The 12720-nt window shown below is 39.9% G+C and overlaps 1 protein-coding gene across 2 annotated transcripts; it reads left to right on the top strand.

Moving 5' to 3' along the window:
* The first annotated feature begins 7 nt into the window (after positions 1 to 7).
* On the top strand, positions 8 to 11781 carry hltf (helicase-like transcription factor). Of its 2 annotated transcripts, none has more exons than XM_062439739.1 (25): positions 8 to 119; positions 1120 to 1307; positions 2899 to 3065; positions 3187 to 3329; positions 3425 to 3510; positions 3694 to 3765; positions 4049 to 4240; positions 4444 to 4518; positions 4788 to 4848; positions 4965 to 5031; positions 5189 to 5256; positions 5355 to 5396; positions 5531 to 5641; positions 5751 to 5842; positions 6454 to 6597; positions 6836 to 6968; positions 7196 to 7331; positions 7760 to 7939; positions 8119 to 8234; positions 8708 to 8889; positions 9015 to 9137; positions 9380 to 9492; positions 10025 to 10205; positions 10684 to 10764; positions 11070 to 11781. In XM_062439739.1, the coding sequence occupies exons 2-25, from the start codon at positions 1125 to 1127 to the stop codon at positions 11211 to 11213; spliced, it is 2892 nt and encodes a 963-aa protein (XP_062295723.1). In that variant the 5' UTR covers positions 8 to 119; positions 1120 to 1124; the 3' UTR covers positions 11214 to 11781. The 2 variants fall into 2 exon arrangements, with proteins under 2 accessions (XP_062295723.1, XP_062295722.1); XM_062439738.1 differs by having other exon boundaries at positions 5355 to 5402.
* Positions 11782 to 12720: the final 939 nt, after the last annotated feature.

The raw sequence follows: 12720 nt of genomic DNA, 5'->3' as shown, positions 1-12720 counted from the left end.
GGCTGCAGCTAGCTTGACTTTTCCGGGTCGACAATCAACAAAAAGTAGCTTAAAAATCAGCTACAGCAAACAAAAATACTGCCTGAAAACTCGACCATCACCGAGGTGAATAAAAAAAGGTATCAAACTCTGCAGATAAGCAACACAATTTGTCTCTAACTATTTACAGAAATGTGGACAAGCCTGCGTCGATCTGACTAGCGCTACCTGTTATTCTTGAAGTAACATTAGCTACAGAAGAGGCATGAGGTGTGCACACATCCAGGCAAATTATTCAGGTGCAAGACAAACACATTTTCACTGCAGGATTCAAAGGAGTGAGTAAGGTCTGCACATAGGGCACAAAAACCAGCACCAGTCTCCAGCCAAAATGTTGGTAAATATGCAAGTGGTTGCTTCACTCATGCTCATTAGCCAAAAAAATACAAATAAAACAACAACAAGCAAATGGTTATCTACTGAGTGGCTGGTAATGTTTAAACAGTCAGTGGCCAATTTGCTTGTGGAAAAAAAAAGGAAAATTGTGCACCCTGCCTGCACATTGCTAAGCTCCCCAATAAATCACAACATTTAAGTGGATACCTGACAGGGATGTGCAGGTATTGAAATTCCATGCAACAATTATTGTTGCCAAAATTATGATAAAAACAGTGTTACCATGTTAATTCTTAAACTTTTCTGAAACACTACACAAATGACCCAAATCATAAACAAAAGCAGGCAGGTTGTCTAAGGTTTAAGAAGGTTGACTGGAAATGACATTAAATGCAGATCATTGTTCCTTTCTCTTAGATTCTGCATGTTCTGATTTATTTTGGATTTTAAGAAATGTAAGAAAATAACCAAAAAGTGACCTAGTTTGGGTGTTTCTCTGTTTGGCAAAAGGACACTGTTCACTGCTCCCTCTGAAAATAGTGGAAATGACAGTAATGTAAGTGGTTGGCAGTATTGCTACCATCAGAAAGTTGTAAAAATTGTATACTGGCATATATCTAGTACCTGTGTGCCCCCAAATGATAGCTGTTGATTGGTCACTTTGTCATTTAAAGCTGCTCTCTACTATTTGTTCTCTGTCTTAATTTACATCCTTTTATTTGTCTGTTTGTGTTTGTGCTCCAGGTGTTATGTTTCCCCCCAGGTGGAGGTTCAGCTGGGACAGGTGCACTGAGGTGGACCTCTTCACAGACCGCCATACTCTCTCCCAGGCCATCAGTGCTGCAGCAGCTGAGGAGCCGGATGCAGACGGCAGTGTGCTGTATGGCCAGCTGAAGGGCACTGTGGTCGGCCTCAAATATTACACAGGGGTGGTGAGCATCAATTTGAATCCTCTAGCACACCAGTTTCAAATAGGGGGCAAAAGAAAGAAATACCACACATTGGGCCAGATGCAAAAACCACTCGTACGCACAGCTTCGTTCTTAAACCATGCTTACAAGTGATTTACGAAGATTTGCTGCATTCACCAATTTCTTCGTATTTTGGATTTTCTCTTAGGTACGAACAAAATTGTGTGATGCAGACCTGTCGTACCTCTCACGCACAACCAACCTGCAGTCCTCCAAAGCAATAAAACACGACTGTTACTGTCTAATTGTCTAATGGCAGTGTGCCAACGATATCGTGTCTTTTGGGGGAACACAATTTTTTTCCGGGGGGGGGGGGTTGACATCATATACTATAAGCAAGATATGATAATCACTTAATGAACACATAACACCTCCACACGGGTACCCTCATCTCCAACTTCTTCTGCCAGCTTTCCCTGCGTTGTCATCCCGGGTGTTAGCAGGTCTGTGCTGACAGCAGTCCAGCAGCAGGTGTAACATCAGCAGTTGAGCTTCAGAGTCAACTGACTTGGATTTTCTTTTTAACATCACTGTATGCTGACTACCACTTAACAGAGAAATGAATAATGTCGATCCGCAGGCTGAGCGATTATTATATTGTCAGTATTTTAGAGACCCCTGAGTAATGGGTGTGAACTACAGAGGATGTAGAGAAGGGGGGGAAAGTGTATACTATGTCCCGTTCATTAAATTGCACTTCTGAATCCATAATCATGATGACATTACTCTGTTTTTAAAATTATTAGGCTATTTAGTATAAAGAAGTAGGCTATTTAACAATTAAGGTAGATATATCAGTCATTTAAATTAACAATTGAAACTATGATATAATGCAAGCGTACAATATAAATATTAGCGGCCGAAACTACAAAGCGTCCACAGTTACTTTTCCACAGTTACTTTTCCACAATATAAACTGAATCTAAATTTATTAATAACTGTTATTCATTTAATTGAAATATTGCTTATCGAAGTAATAGTTTAACTCCCTGGCTGATGACATCCTCTGGCATAATTCGTGTTCAGTCATTTTTGTTTTTATTTCTGTGATGCTGCGCGCAACAGCTGAGACAGCGTTCACAGAACGGGTCTTTTTTCCTCATTCTTTGTCTTTCTCAGGACCTTTAATTCCACCACTAACACTCAATAATAATATGTGTTTCTGTTGATCTATTTCTGAGAGCGGGACCTCAGTCTGACAGCTCGTAAAGTTCTTATTCTTAGTCTTTAGTGCCATTTTCATGAATGGAGCTTCTCCACAACCTGCCGGTCGTCTGACCTTATTTGGTATTTTGGGGGCGTCATTCATGTTAATTTACTATTCTCGGGAACGCACGTTCATTTAGAACAGGTGGGATTCATCATGTTTACGAAGGTCATTTACGACTGTTTCCTGGTGATACGAGTGTTTGGTGATTCCGACGTGGCACACTCGTAAATTCCACCTCACGAGAAAAGTACGACAGATTTAAGAAGAAAAATACGAACATATTCTTGCATCTGGCCCATTGTCCCAAATCTTAAAATCATGTGTGTTTTGATTTGTGGACAGGTGAACAAGGGGGAGATGGTGGGTTTAGTTCGAGAGCCACAGAATCCGTATGACAGCAATGCGGTGAAGGTGACCAACATTTACGGCAGCCAGGTGGGGCACATCAAGCGGCAGCTGGCAGCAGCTATGGCTTACGTCATGGACAAAACGTTGGCCAAGGTGGAGGGGTGAGTTATTGGACTATAATTGTTGTCCATCACTGACATGTAGCATTTACTCCATAATTATCTGTGAGCATCGGGGTTACAAACACCCAGTATATTGTAACACGCCTCATTGCTCGGTCAGGGTGGTGTACTCAGGGACGAACAACGCATTCTCCATGCCGGTGATACTGTCCTTCTGGGGGAAAGAAGAGAACAAAAATGCTGTGACTGAAGCTATGGTACGTCGTGGATTTAAACTCGACACAGGTGGAATCAAACTAGCAGGTACACACACACACACACACTCAGGCATGTCACCTGTCATGTTTCCTTATATGTCCGGGTATCGCACATATCATCAAACATGTGTTTAACTTCAGGTGCAAATCAGACATCTTCCAACAGTCCAGGTGCTTGGACAATGGCATCTAAAAAAGGTTTGACCACCCGACTAACTGCAAACGAGGTAAACTACTTTTCAGTTTCTACCGATTTCAAATGTTTTTAGTGTAAATAGGAGTCATTGTTTTTTTGCAGTGAAGTGCTGAATACTTGTTCTGCTATATTGATGTTGGCTGACTGGGTGTTGTGAAACAGATTTGGGTTAAACTTACAACACCTTTCGTTTGCATGTGTTCTTTTCTCTCAGCTGAAGAACGCATTTGACAATCTGTTTGAAGGCTTGATGGAAAGTAAAGATGGGGAGAAGGAAGCAGCTGAGGTTTGTATATTTATCTGTGTTATGAATAGTTTAACAGCAATTTTGTCATTTCCTAAAGATTGCATGTTGTTTTGTTTTTTTGCATGGTCTCTGTCACTGTGGATAAAACATCAGCTAAATATAAGTTGCTTTGCTGAATGTCTGCAGTCTATACCTGTTAAAGTTTTGATTAAACAGAAATAATAAGTTAGTTATCCTGTAGAGACCTGTGTTTTTTAATTTTTATGTTATTAATGTCTTTGTGCAGTTTTGATGTGAACATGTTTCCCCTCCTTCTGTCCAGTCTGTGAGTACTCCCCTGCTGCTCCACCAGAAGCAGGCGCTCTCTTGGATGTGCGCCCGAGAAAACAAATGTGCGCTCCCACCCTTCTGGGAGAAGAGAGGCGAGCTGTACTACAACAGCCTCACCTGTTTCTCTGCCAAAGAAATACCGGAGAGGGTTCGGGGGGGGATACTTGCAGATGACATGGGACTTGTGAGTGGCACGCACGCATTCAAAAACGTTTTATGTATGATTGAAACTAATCAGGAAACATCCGGATTCAAACATCCATTAAAGGGCCTGCGTTTACCGTGACAGTAATTTTCATACTTTTGCTATATAAACAGATATGAATCAGCACTAAAAACCCTTTTTTGTTGTTGTTTGTTTGATTTTGGGGTTGTTGTTTTTTTCAGGGGAAAACTCTGACAACCATCGCTCTGATCCTCACCAACTTCCAAAAAGGAAAGCCCCTGCCTGTGGAGAAATGTGTAAGTGGGGCCCAGGAATGAGCACAATCCTAATCACAGAGAATTCATTATAATTATAGTAGTAAATATCAAAACTCTAAATGGTTTTATTTGCTGTCCTATATCTATAAACCATCTAAGCATTACAAGTTTAGGATAAAAGGGGGAAAAGTATGTCTTTTCATCTTTTTTGTATACTACAGTAAGGCTCAGAGGTTTTAATGATGTATAAGTGTGCCTCTTAGGGAGTAACAGGGATTGAAAAGGATTTCTTGTCTCCATGTGTGCAGGAGGAGCAGTCTTCACCTAGAAAAGCCAGTACTAAATCACAGATGGTCTCCAAACCGGAAGGTACACACAACTTTCAATACATTTCCTATAGCAGATTTAATCATTTCTGATTTTTTTTACCTGCCTGATATCCAGTCTTCATCTGTCTCTCTGTGTGACGGCGTCTTTGTTAACAGGAAGCAGCAGTGCAGGCGATGGGGCAGGAGGGAGCGATACAGCTGCTGGCTCTCTATGCGCAGACTCGTGAGTGTGATTTAATTGATTAAAGCATGTTGAAATTATGTCAATATGTTGCTTTATTGTTTTAGCTGAATCTGCTGATTCTAATGACCAGATTTCTTTGAAGTGATCTAGTTAACTCTCTTCTAAACATAACCTGATATGTTTCTGTGTGGGTCAGTGCCAAGATGGAGGTGATCTGTGTTGATACGCCGGATGTAGTGGAGAAAGCAGACAAGTCGGAGAAAAGTAAGAGCTAAATGTGTCATCTTTTTATAACACTGTGTCACTTTTAAATGTGTGTTTAGGTCTTTTTTATTAATTATATGGCAACCATACTTTTTTAGGTGCAGGCAAAGGAAAGATGAAAGCCACCAAGCGAAAGCCAAGTAAAGGTTCAGTAGATCAACTCTGTGTATTGGTGCACTCAGTAAATCAGTGTTTGAATTTAGTTTGGATAGCATTATATAATAGTGTTATTTATTCAGCTTGTATAAAGTGTAGTATGATGCTTACTGTGCAGAGGCCCCGGTATTACTGGAGGATCTGGACTTTGCTGCCGCGCTGTGTGGCTCATCATCAGATACAGCCTTTAAGAAGAAGAAAACTACCGTGAAGGCTGGTCCCTCACAGAGTGAGTTAACAGCATATTTCTACCTGGTGTTGTTTGTTTGACATTTTAATGTAATGGTGAAAGTTGTAGTATGTATATTGGAGATGTTTGTACATCTTTGTTGTTGCAGGTGTTGAATCCTCCATCATTGAAAGTGCAGATGATTTATCAGCCAGGACGACTCTCATCATCTGCCCGCTGTCTGTGCTCAGCAACTGGCTGGTAGGAATTCCATCTACTTGCAATTTGAAGATGAAACCATTAATCAATTAATTTATTTGTCTTTTAAAAGGAAACTAATCTGCAAGCATTTTGATAATTGATTCATAGCTTATGTAATTTTTCAGGCAAAAATGCCAAACATTTGCTCATTGCAGCTTTACACATTTCTTTGTATAAGAATTCTTTGTATAAGATTGAGGTGGAAATTTCAGTTTTTCACCAGCTACTCTACACTATTTTTTTGACATTTGTAGACACACAATACATTAAGATAATTTCAGTAGATTAGCAATCGTTAGTTACAACTGTAATGCAGTCCTGACATTTCTATTGTAGATAAGTAAAAGAGAAAGCATAGTTTGTAAGCTGCTCGCCACATTGTAAAGCAAGTGAAAGATGTACAAATGGCCTGCACTGTAAAGAAAAAAGTGGTCTCTATGTTTTTGGGAGGTTTTTTGTCATATGAAATAATAGATAAGTCATTTATTTGTAATTTCATTAAAGTTTTAAGGAGGTTTCAGTGCCACCTTTCCATCCTTGAGGTCAGTATGTAATGTTTTCTTCGTTGTGTGTGTGTGTGTGTGTGTGTGTGTGTGTCCGCACGCGCTCAGGACCAGTTTGAGCAGCATGTGCAAGCTGACGTGAAGCTAAATGTGTATCTGTATTACGGCTCAGAGCGCAACAGAAGCAAGAAGTTCCTGTCCTCGCAGGATGTGGTGATAACCACGTACAACGTCCTCTCTGCTGACTTTGGGGTGAGTGATAACGGGTCACACGAGCAGCTGCAAGGTGAGCCGAGGTGCTCTCAAAGTTAATACAGTGCTACAGAGTGTGCATTCATTACTCTGATAAACGTGGTCATCTGATCGTCACAGAGGAATGTAACCCTGAACAAAGATCATCCATTTCAGTTCGGTTTAGAAATGTGTTGATTTGCATCTGAAAATGTTATTTATACATTTTAATAAGAAAATGTGTGTGCTTCCCTTGCAGAATAAGAGTCCCCTCCATGGGATCAGTTGGCTGAGAGTCGTGCTGGATGAAGGACATGTCGTACGAAACCCTAATGCTCAGATGAGCAAGGCCGTGCTTGACCTCAAAGCTCAGCGGCGCTGGATTCTGTCTGGTATGCATGTACCTGAAGATGTACACACACACACACAAATAAATAGTCCAAATATATCAACACACAAACATGGCTACATTATAATTTGATATTATTGTTTGCTGTCCCCAAATATAATTATAGTTTTTTGTCACAGGGGCACGAGATAATGCACACACACATACAGTCTCAGTTACGTCTCATCGGATATTTGTGTTTATGAGCTTTTGTTTGCCCCATCCATCCAGGAACGCCTATCCAGAACAGTGTGAAGGATCTGTGGATGCTTGTGGCTTTCCTGCGTCTGAAGCCGTTCGATGCGAGGGAGTGGTGGAACAGAGTGATCCAGAGACCCGCTACACAAGGAGAACGGGAGGGCCTGCAGTGAGCAATCATACATACATTATATTACACTGCTGCCAGCAATGACATCAGAGGGTGCTAGTGGGTCATGACAGCAATACATTCGGTCATGAATAAAATATTGATGTGGTGTAAACGTTTTCCTAGATTAGGTTAATCACATCTGGCAAAGATGATGATGATGATGATTGGCTTACTTCTTAATTCATAAACATTTTATACCCACAGTGAACAGCTGGTTGAACAAACTTGATATCGTTTTGGTAGCTCTACATTTCACTAATCAATCATTTATTAGTAAAAAGATCTGCTAATAAACTGTGGCAAATTCCAAGTGTTAGTAACCTAACTAATTACTGGATGAAAGTTTGTTATTTATGCATCTGTCATATTTCAGTAATGCTATTCAGACACAAGATGCTGTAAACTCAGACAACTGATACTTGCAGGAACCTTCAGACCCTTGTGAAGTGCATCACCCTGCGACGGACCAAGAGCAGTGAGGTGAATGGGCGCCCTCTGGTGTGTCTGCCTGAGAAGACTGTATGTGTGGAGCAGGTGGAGCTGAGCCAGCCGGAGAGGGAGGAGTACGAGCTGGCACGCAATGAAGGAAGAAACACCATCAGCAGGTGGGTTCGAGTTTGTTTGTGTACAAAAATCAAAAGACCAGTCAGCAACTTGCAAAGAGATGATAAATAAGGATATTTTGACAGGTCATATGGCTCTTTTTAAATACACATTATGTGTTTTACAATGAACCTTTCACTATATCTGCGGTTTTTCTTAATTGTTTTAACTCTGTGTGTAGATATATGGCTGAAGGGACGGTTTTGAGGAATTACGCTGATGTCCTGGCCGTCCTGATGAGGCTTCGACAGCACTGCTGCCATCCTGATCTGCTGGCAAAGACATCCTCAGATTTAGGTAAAACCTGCACTGTGATATGATAAAGATTCATTCATGTGCTTGATATACTGTGTATTTACTTTATTTACTAGTTTTTGACTCTAACAATGGTTTCTATTTAGGTATTTCTATCATTACATGGAACGTTTTCCCAACTTAAATCTGTGAAATTGAGTGTTTAAGTAGGATTTATCAATTTGAACTATTCCACTGCATTTTTAATTATAATTGTCAGGTGGCAGGTATTTTGGTGGAATATAAATATTATGAATGTTGAATTCATTTTATTTTCATTTAGTAATTTGCCTAAAACAGGTCAAATTTGATCTAAAAATATTGAATCAGAATTTGTTTTAAAAACCCAACATGTGTAAATATAACAGAGGTTGTTTATCTTCAGCTGCAGCCCTGGCTTCAAAACATGTTCATAAAGATTTATTTCCCTCTGTGTTCATTTCCACATATGAATATCTCAAATATTTTGCTTGCAGGTGTTGCAGCGACGCCTGCAGAGCTTCGGGAGCATCTGATAGAGAAGCTTCGGCTGGTGTTGGCCAGTGGCTCTGATGAGGAGTGCTCTGTGTGTCTGGACTCGATCCATCTGCCCGTCATTACACACTGCGCCCACGTCTTCTGCCGGCCCTGCATCGCAAAAGTCATCAGCACTGAAGAGGTACGTGTGATGCCCTCTTCAGACAGCAGCGGTTTGTAATTAGCAGATAATTAGTATTTAGCAGCTAATATTAACAGATTAATCTTTTTCCCCTGTGGTTTGCGTGTGTGTGTGTGTTTGCATAGGAGACGGCCCGCTGCCCTCTCTGTCGCACTGAGATAAAGACCAATGAACTGGTGGAGTTTCCGCAGGAGGAAATTGAAGAAGAGAACAGTGCAAACTCTGTGAAATGGAGAACCAGCTCAAAGGTAGACTGCATATATTGAGGCTGCAAAATTAACTAATCCACCAAGCCTTTTTTGGGGTTTTATTGGCTTATATGTATTTCTTGGTTTATTCATTGTTTTCTCTTGAGCAATAAAATTAAAATTAAAAAATGACACAGGGGATTACAAAAAGTGCCCAACACAATCCCTTAAATGCTAAAAGTAAGTGTGTTGGACTTGGCAAGAAGCTGTAGTTCCTTAGTGTTGTGCTATTGTCTCCACAGGTGCAGGCGTTGATGGGAAACCTGCTCAGGCTGCGATGTGAAGACAGCAGCATTAAATGTTTGATCGTCTCTCAGTTTACACGTTTCCTCAACGTACTGGAGACTCCGCTCAGGTAACACAGTCTGTGCTATTGGCCTGCTTTTTGAGAAATATAGGTCATCGTTAATGTAAAAAGCTCTCATAAGTTGCTTCAGCTCTCTTGCTTAATGTTATTAGTTTTCACAATCACTTTTAAAAGAAATCTTGACATACAAAGTTGTAAATGAGACTCTGATGTTCCTCTCTTACACCATTTCTATTTACACTTGTCAGGAAGTCAGACTGGCAGGACTTCCTCTTTCATGGTCACTTCCAGCCTAATGTATCACCTACACTTCAGCGATCACCACTATTTCAACTCTTACGAGCACTTTCACTTCATCTACACCCAGCTGCTACACTTTCAGACAGCAGTTTCATCCAGTGCTTACACCTAAACTTCTTCCACTGCTCCCTTGTGAACTGCTACTTTAATGACAACTTTAACTGTTTCAGATGTATGAATTGAAAAATTTGCTTCAAGTTATTTATCCTTCTCTAGTGTTCTAATAGTGATTGATTTTGACTTGTCTCTTGGCGTTGTTGTCCTCCATCCTCTTCACCAGAGAGCACGGTTTCAGTTTTGTGCGTTTGGACGGCACCTTGAGCCAAAAGAAGCGCGCCCAGGTCATCCAGGAGTTTCAGAGCTCAGGGGCCGACAGCCCTACCATCATGCTCCTGTCACTCAAAGCTGGAGGGGTGGGGCTTAACTTGACTGCCGCCTCTCATGTTTTCCTCATGGATCCTGTAAGTATGGGAACCAAATGCACAAATTCGCACTTTACAATACATTTTATGTGTCATGTTGTGCATGTTAAAGTGAGTGTGCGTGAGTACGGTACTGTATGCTTTTAACATTTTTAATGAATTTTGGGCCAGAGTTAGAGTTTTATGGAGAAAATATTAAATGAAAGAAGATCAAAACATCTTCATAGAGCTTTTTCACATAACATTTTTGACTGGTCCTACCAGGAAAAGTACAGGTGTAATTGATATCATCAGCAATGACTCAAGTGTCCAAAGAAGCCATATTGGTGAACCATCGCGCACTATACCAGGGTCATGACTTTGGAAAACCTAAATGGGATACAGCCATCATTTATGTTAATTATTGCACCCATCCTTTTCCTGTTTTGGGATGTCAAAATGTGAAAAGGGAAATGAATATAAGTCTAGGTAAATACCCCAAAAGTGACTTAAACCTGTTTGTGTGATTGTGTTTTAGGCATGGAACCCAGCTACTGAGGAGCAGTGTATTGACCGCTGCCATCGTCTGGGTCAGAAGAGAAACGTTTTTGTCACTAAGGTCAGAAAACCGGGACTCAGTATGTGTTTATTATTATTATGGTTTGCAGTGAAAGCTTAGAGCACATCCTTTTGTGGCGAGGCGCACTTTCCATAGCACATTTTATACTATACAAACCACACAGTGAAGACCTATTGTGTGTGTTGCTGTATTTCCTTCTGATTTAAAACAATGTATTATTTTAAATTTCTAATTTTTAGAAGTTAGATATGACTCATACTAGACATACAGTTATGAGAAAGGTTTCTGGCTGTGGAATTCAACCTACAGCACCAATCAAAAGTTGTGTGTGTCTATTTCTGTAGTTTATAGTGAAGGACTCAGTGGAGGAGAACATGGTGAAGATCCAGAGGAAGAAGCAGGATCTGGTGGAGAAGGCTTTCGGTTCCACAAACACAAACAGGAAAACATCTCGGATTGATGACATCAAAGCTCTGATGGAGTTGTAGATGTCTGACAATGGATCAATCTCATGTTTGGCACAGAAACACAAGTGTTGAGCTGTGTTTAAACTGTACAAGACAGTTTTGACTGTTCTTTTTTTGGGATCAAACTCTTCATATCTGGAGAGTTTCAGTAAACTTTTGCACAGAGTCGTTGTTTTGCTCATATTTCATATAGTTTCTTTTGTACCTGATGATTAATGTTCAAACTTCTGTTTTATTTCTATTCCTATTTCTATTTTGTACTTAAAAAACTAAAAAAGGGATTTAATATTATATATATAGCTTTGTTGTTCAGTTTGTGATGTTTATTTACTATTTGTTCATTAAAACATCAGATCGTTTCTATGCATGGAGGTGAGCTAATAACTCAAAAATGGAACATCTCGGGATAAAGACTAAAGAGAGAAACACATCTGGTGCAGCAACTTCATTATTGAAAAATAATCAATTTTAATAGTTTAGATCCAGATGTTTTTTTTTTTTTTTAGATTTGTACCCCCATTAATGGATTAAAAAAAAAAGACTACTGATTTTGTACATTTGCTGTTAATGCATTTAACCAAAAATAAAGCAGCTTTCAGAGTGCTTAGTGCTTTTCTAACAACCCTTGTGTCTCACTAAGGACATTTTTGGCTTTTCATGTTTTATTTTCTTGATCATTTGGGCTGTGTCCATGCTTATGGCATCAAATTCTCCAAGGACATTCTTTTTATGATATATTTTTTATTTTAATCACTTATAGTAGGTCTATAATACACTGTATAAACAAAATTGTTCCTCTGGGTTCCTTAGGGACAAACTTTTAAATCCATACAACTACATTTTTTGAACCCCCTGCTAAAAAATGACTCTTTCATACATTCCTGTGTTCTGGGCTTTCATTTTAAGAGCTAGGGCTTCAAAATGTTAGTTTTCTGATCGTCAATTTCTCAATACACACATACACACTGAATTCATGACAACAGGGTCGATAAAATTGTATTTCTTTATTAGCATCAGGGATGTACAGTTAACAGCTGGGGAACAAGACAAATCTGCATTAACTTGACACCACAATGTTGTTCCACCTTCACACTCATGCATATTTGGGTTTTAGCAAACTGACAAGATTAGACCCCCCTCCCCCCAAATCTTGCCAGTTTCATGGAGTGAGTAAAGTTTATTACTGTTAGGAGCTAGATTTAGTTCAAGGGCACACAACTTGAGTAAAGTAAAGGAGTTATCTGTAACAGGAGAGGATGGACACAAAAAAAACAAACTGTTGTGCTACTAGCAGCAGTTACAGTAAGTGAGGTTTTGTAAACAGTGAACGGCAATAAGGCAGGTGGTTACACTACAGACAGGAAGTGAAGAAACTCAGGTCATGGCACAAATATATACTGACGCAGGTCTGGAAAGGACGTACATGCAGTCAGGAACACAGTTGACAGGTGTTTGGGGAGCGCACTAGTGTTAAATCCAACACAAATACATAACACAAAACTTGACTATCAACATCACACTTTATGAT

This window comes from Scomber scombrus, chromosome 19 (assembly GCF_963691925.1).
Source record: "Scomber scombrus chromosome 19, fScoSco1.1, whole genome shotgun sequence".
In the NCBI taxonomy this organism is placed as follows: Eukaryota; Metazoa; Chordata; class Actinopteri; order Scombriformes; family Scombridae; genus Scomber; species Scomber scombrus.
Note: the sequence above shows the minus strand (reverse complement) of the source record. Positions and strands in the feature narration are given on the sequence as shown.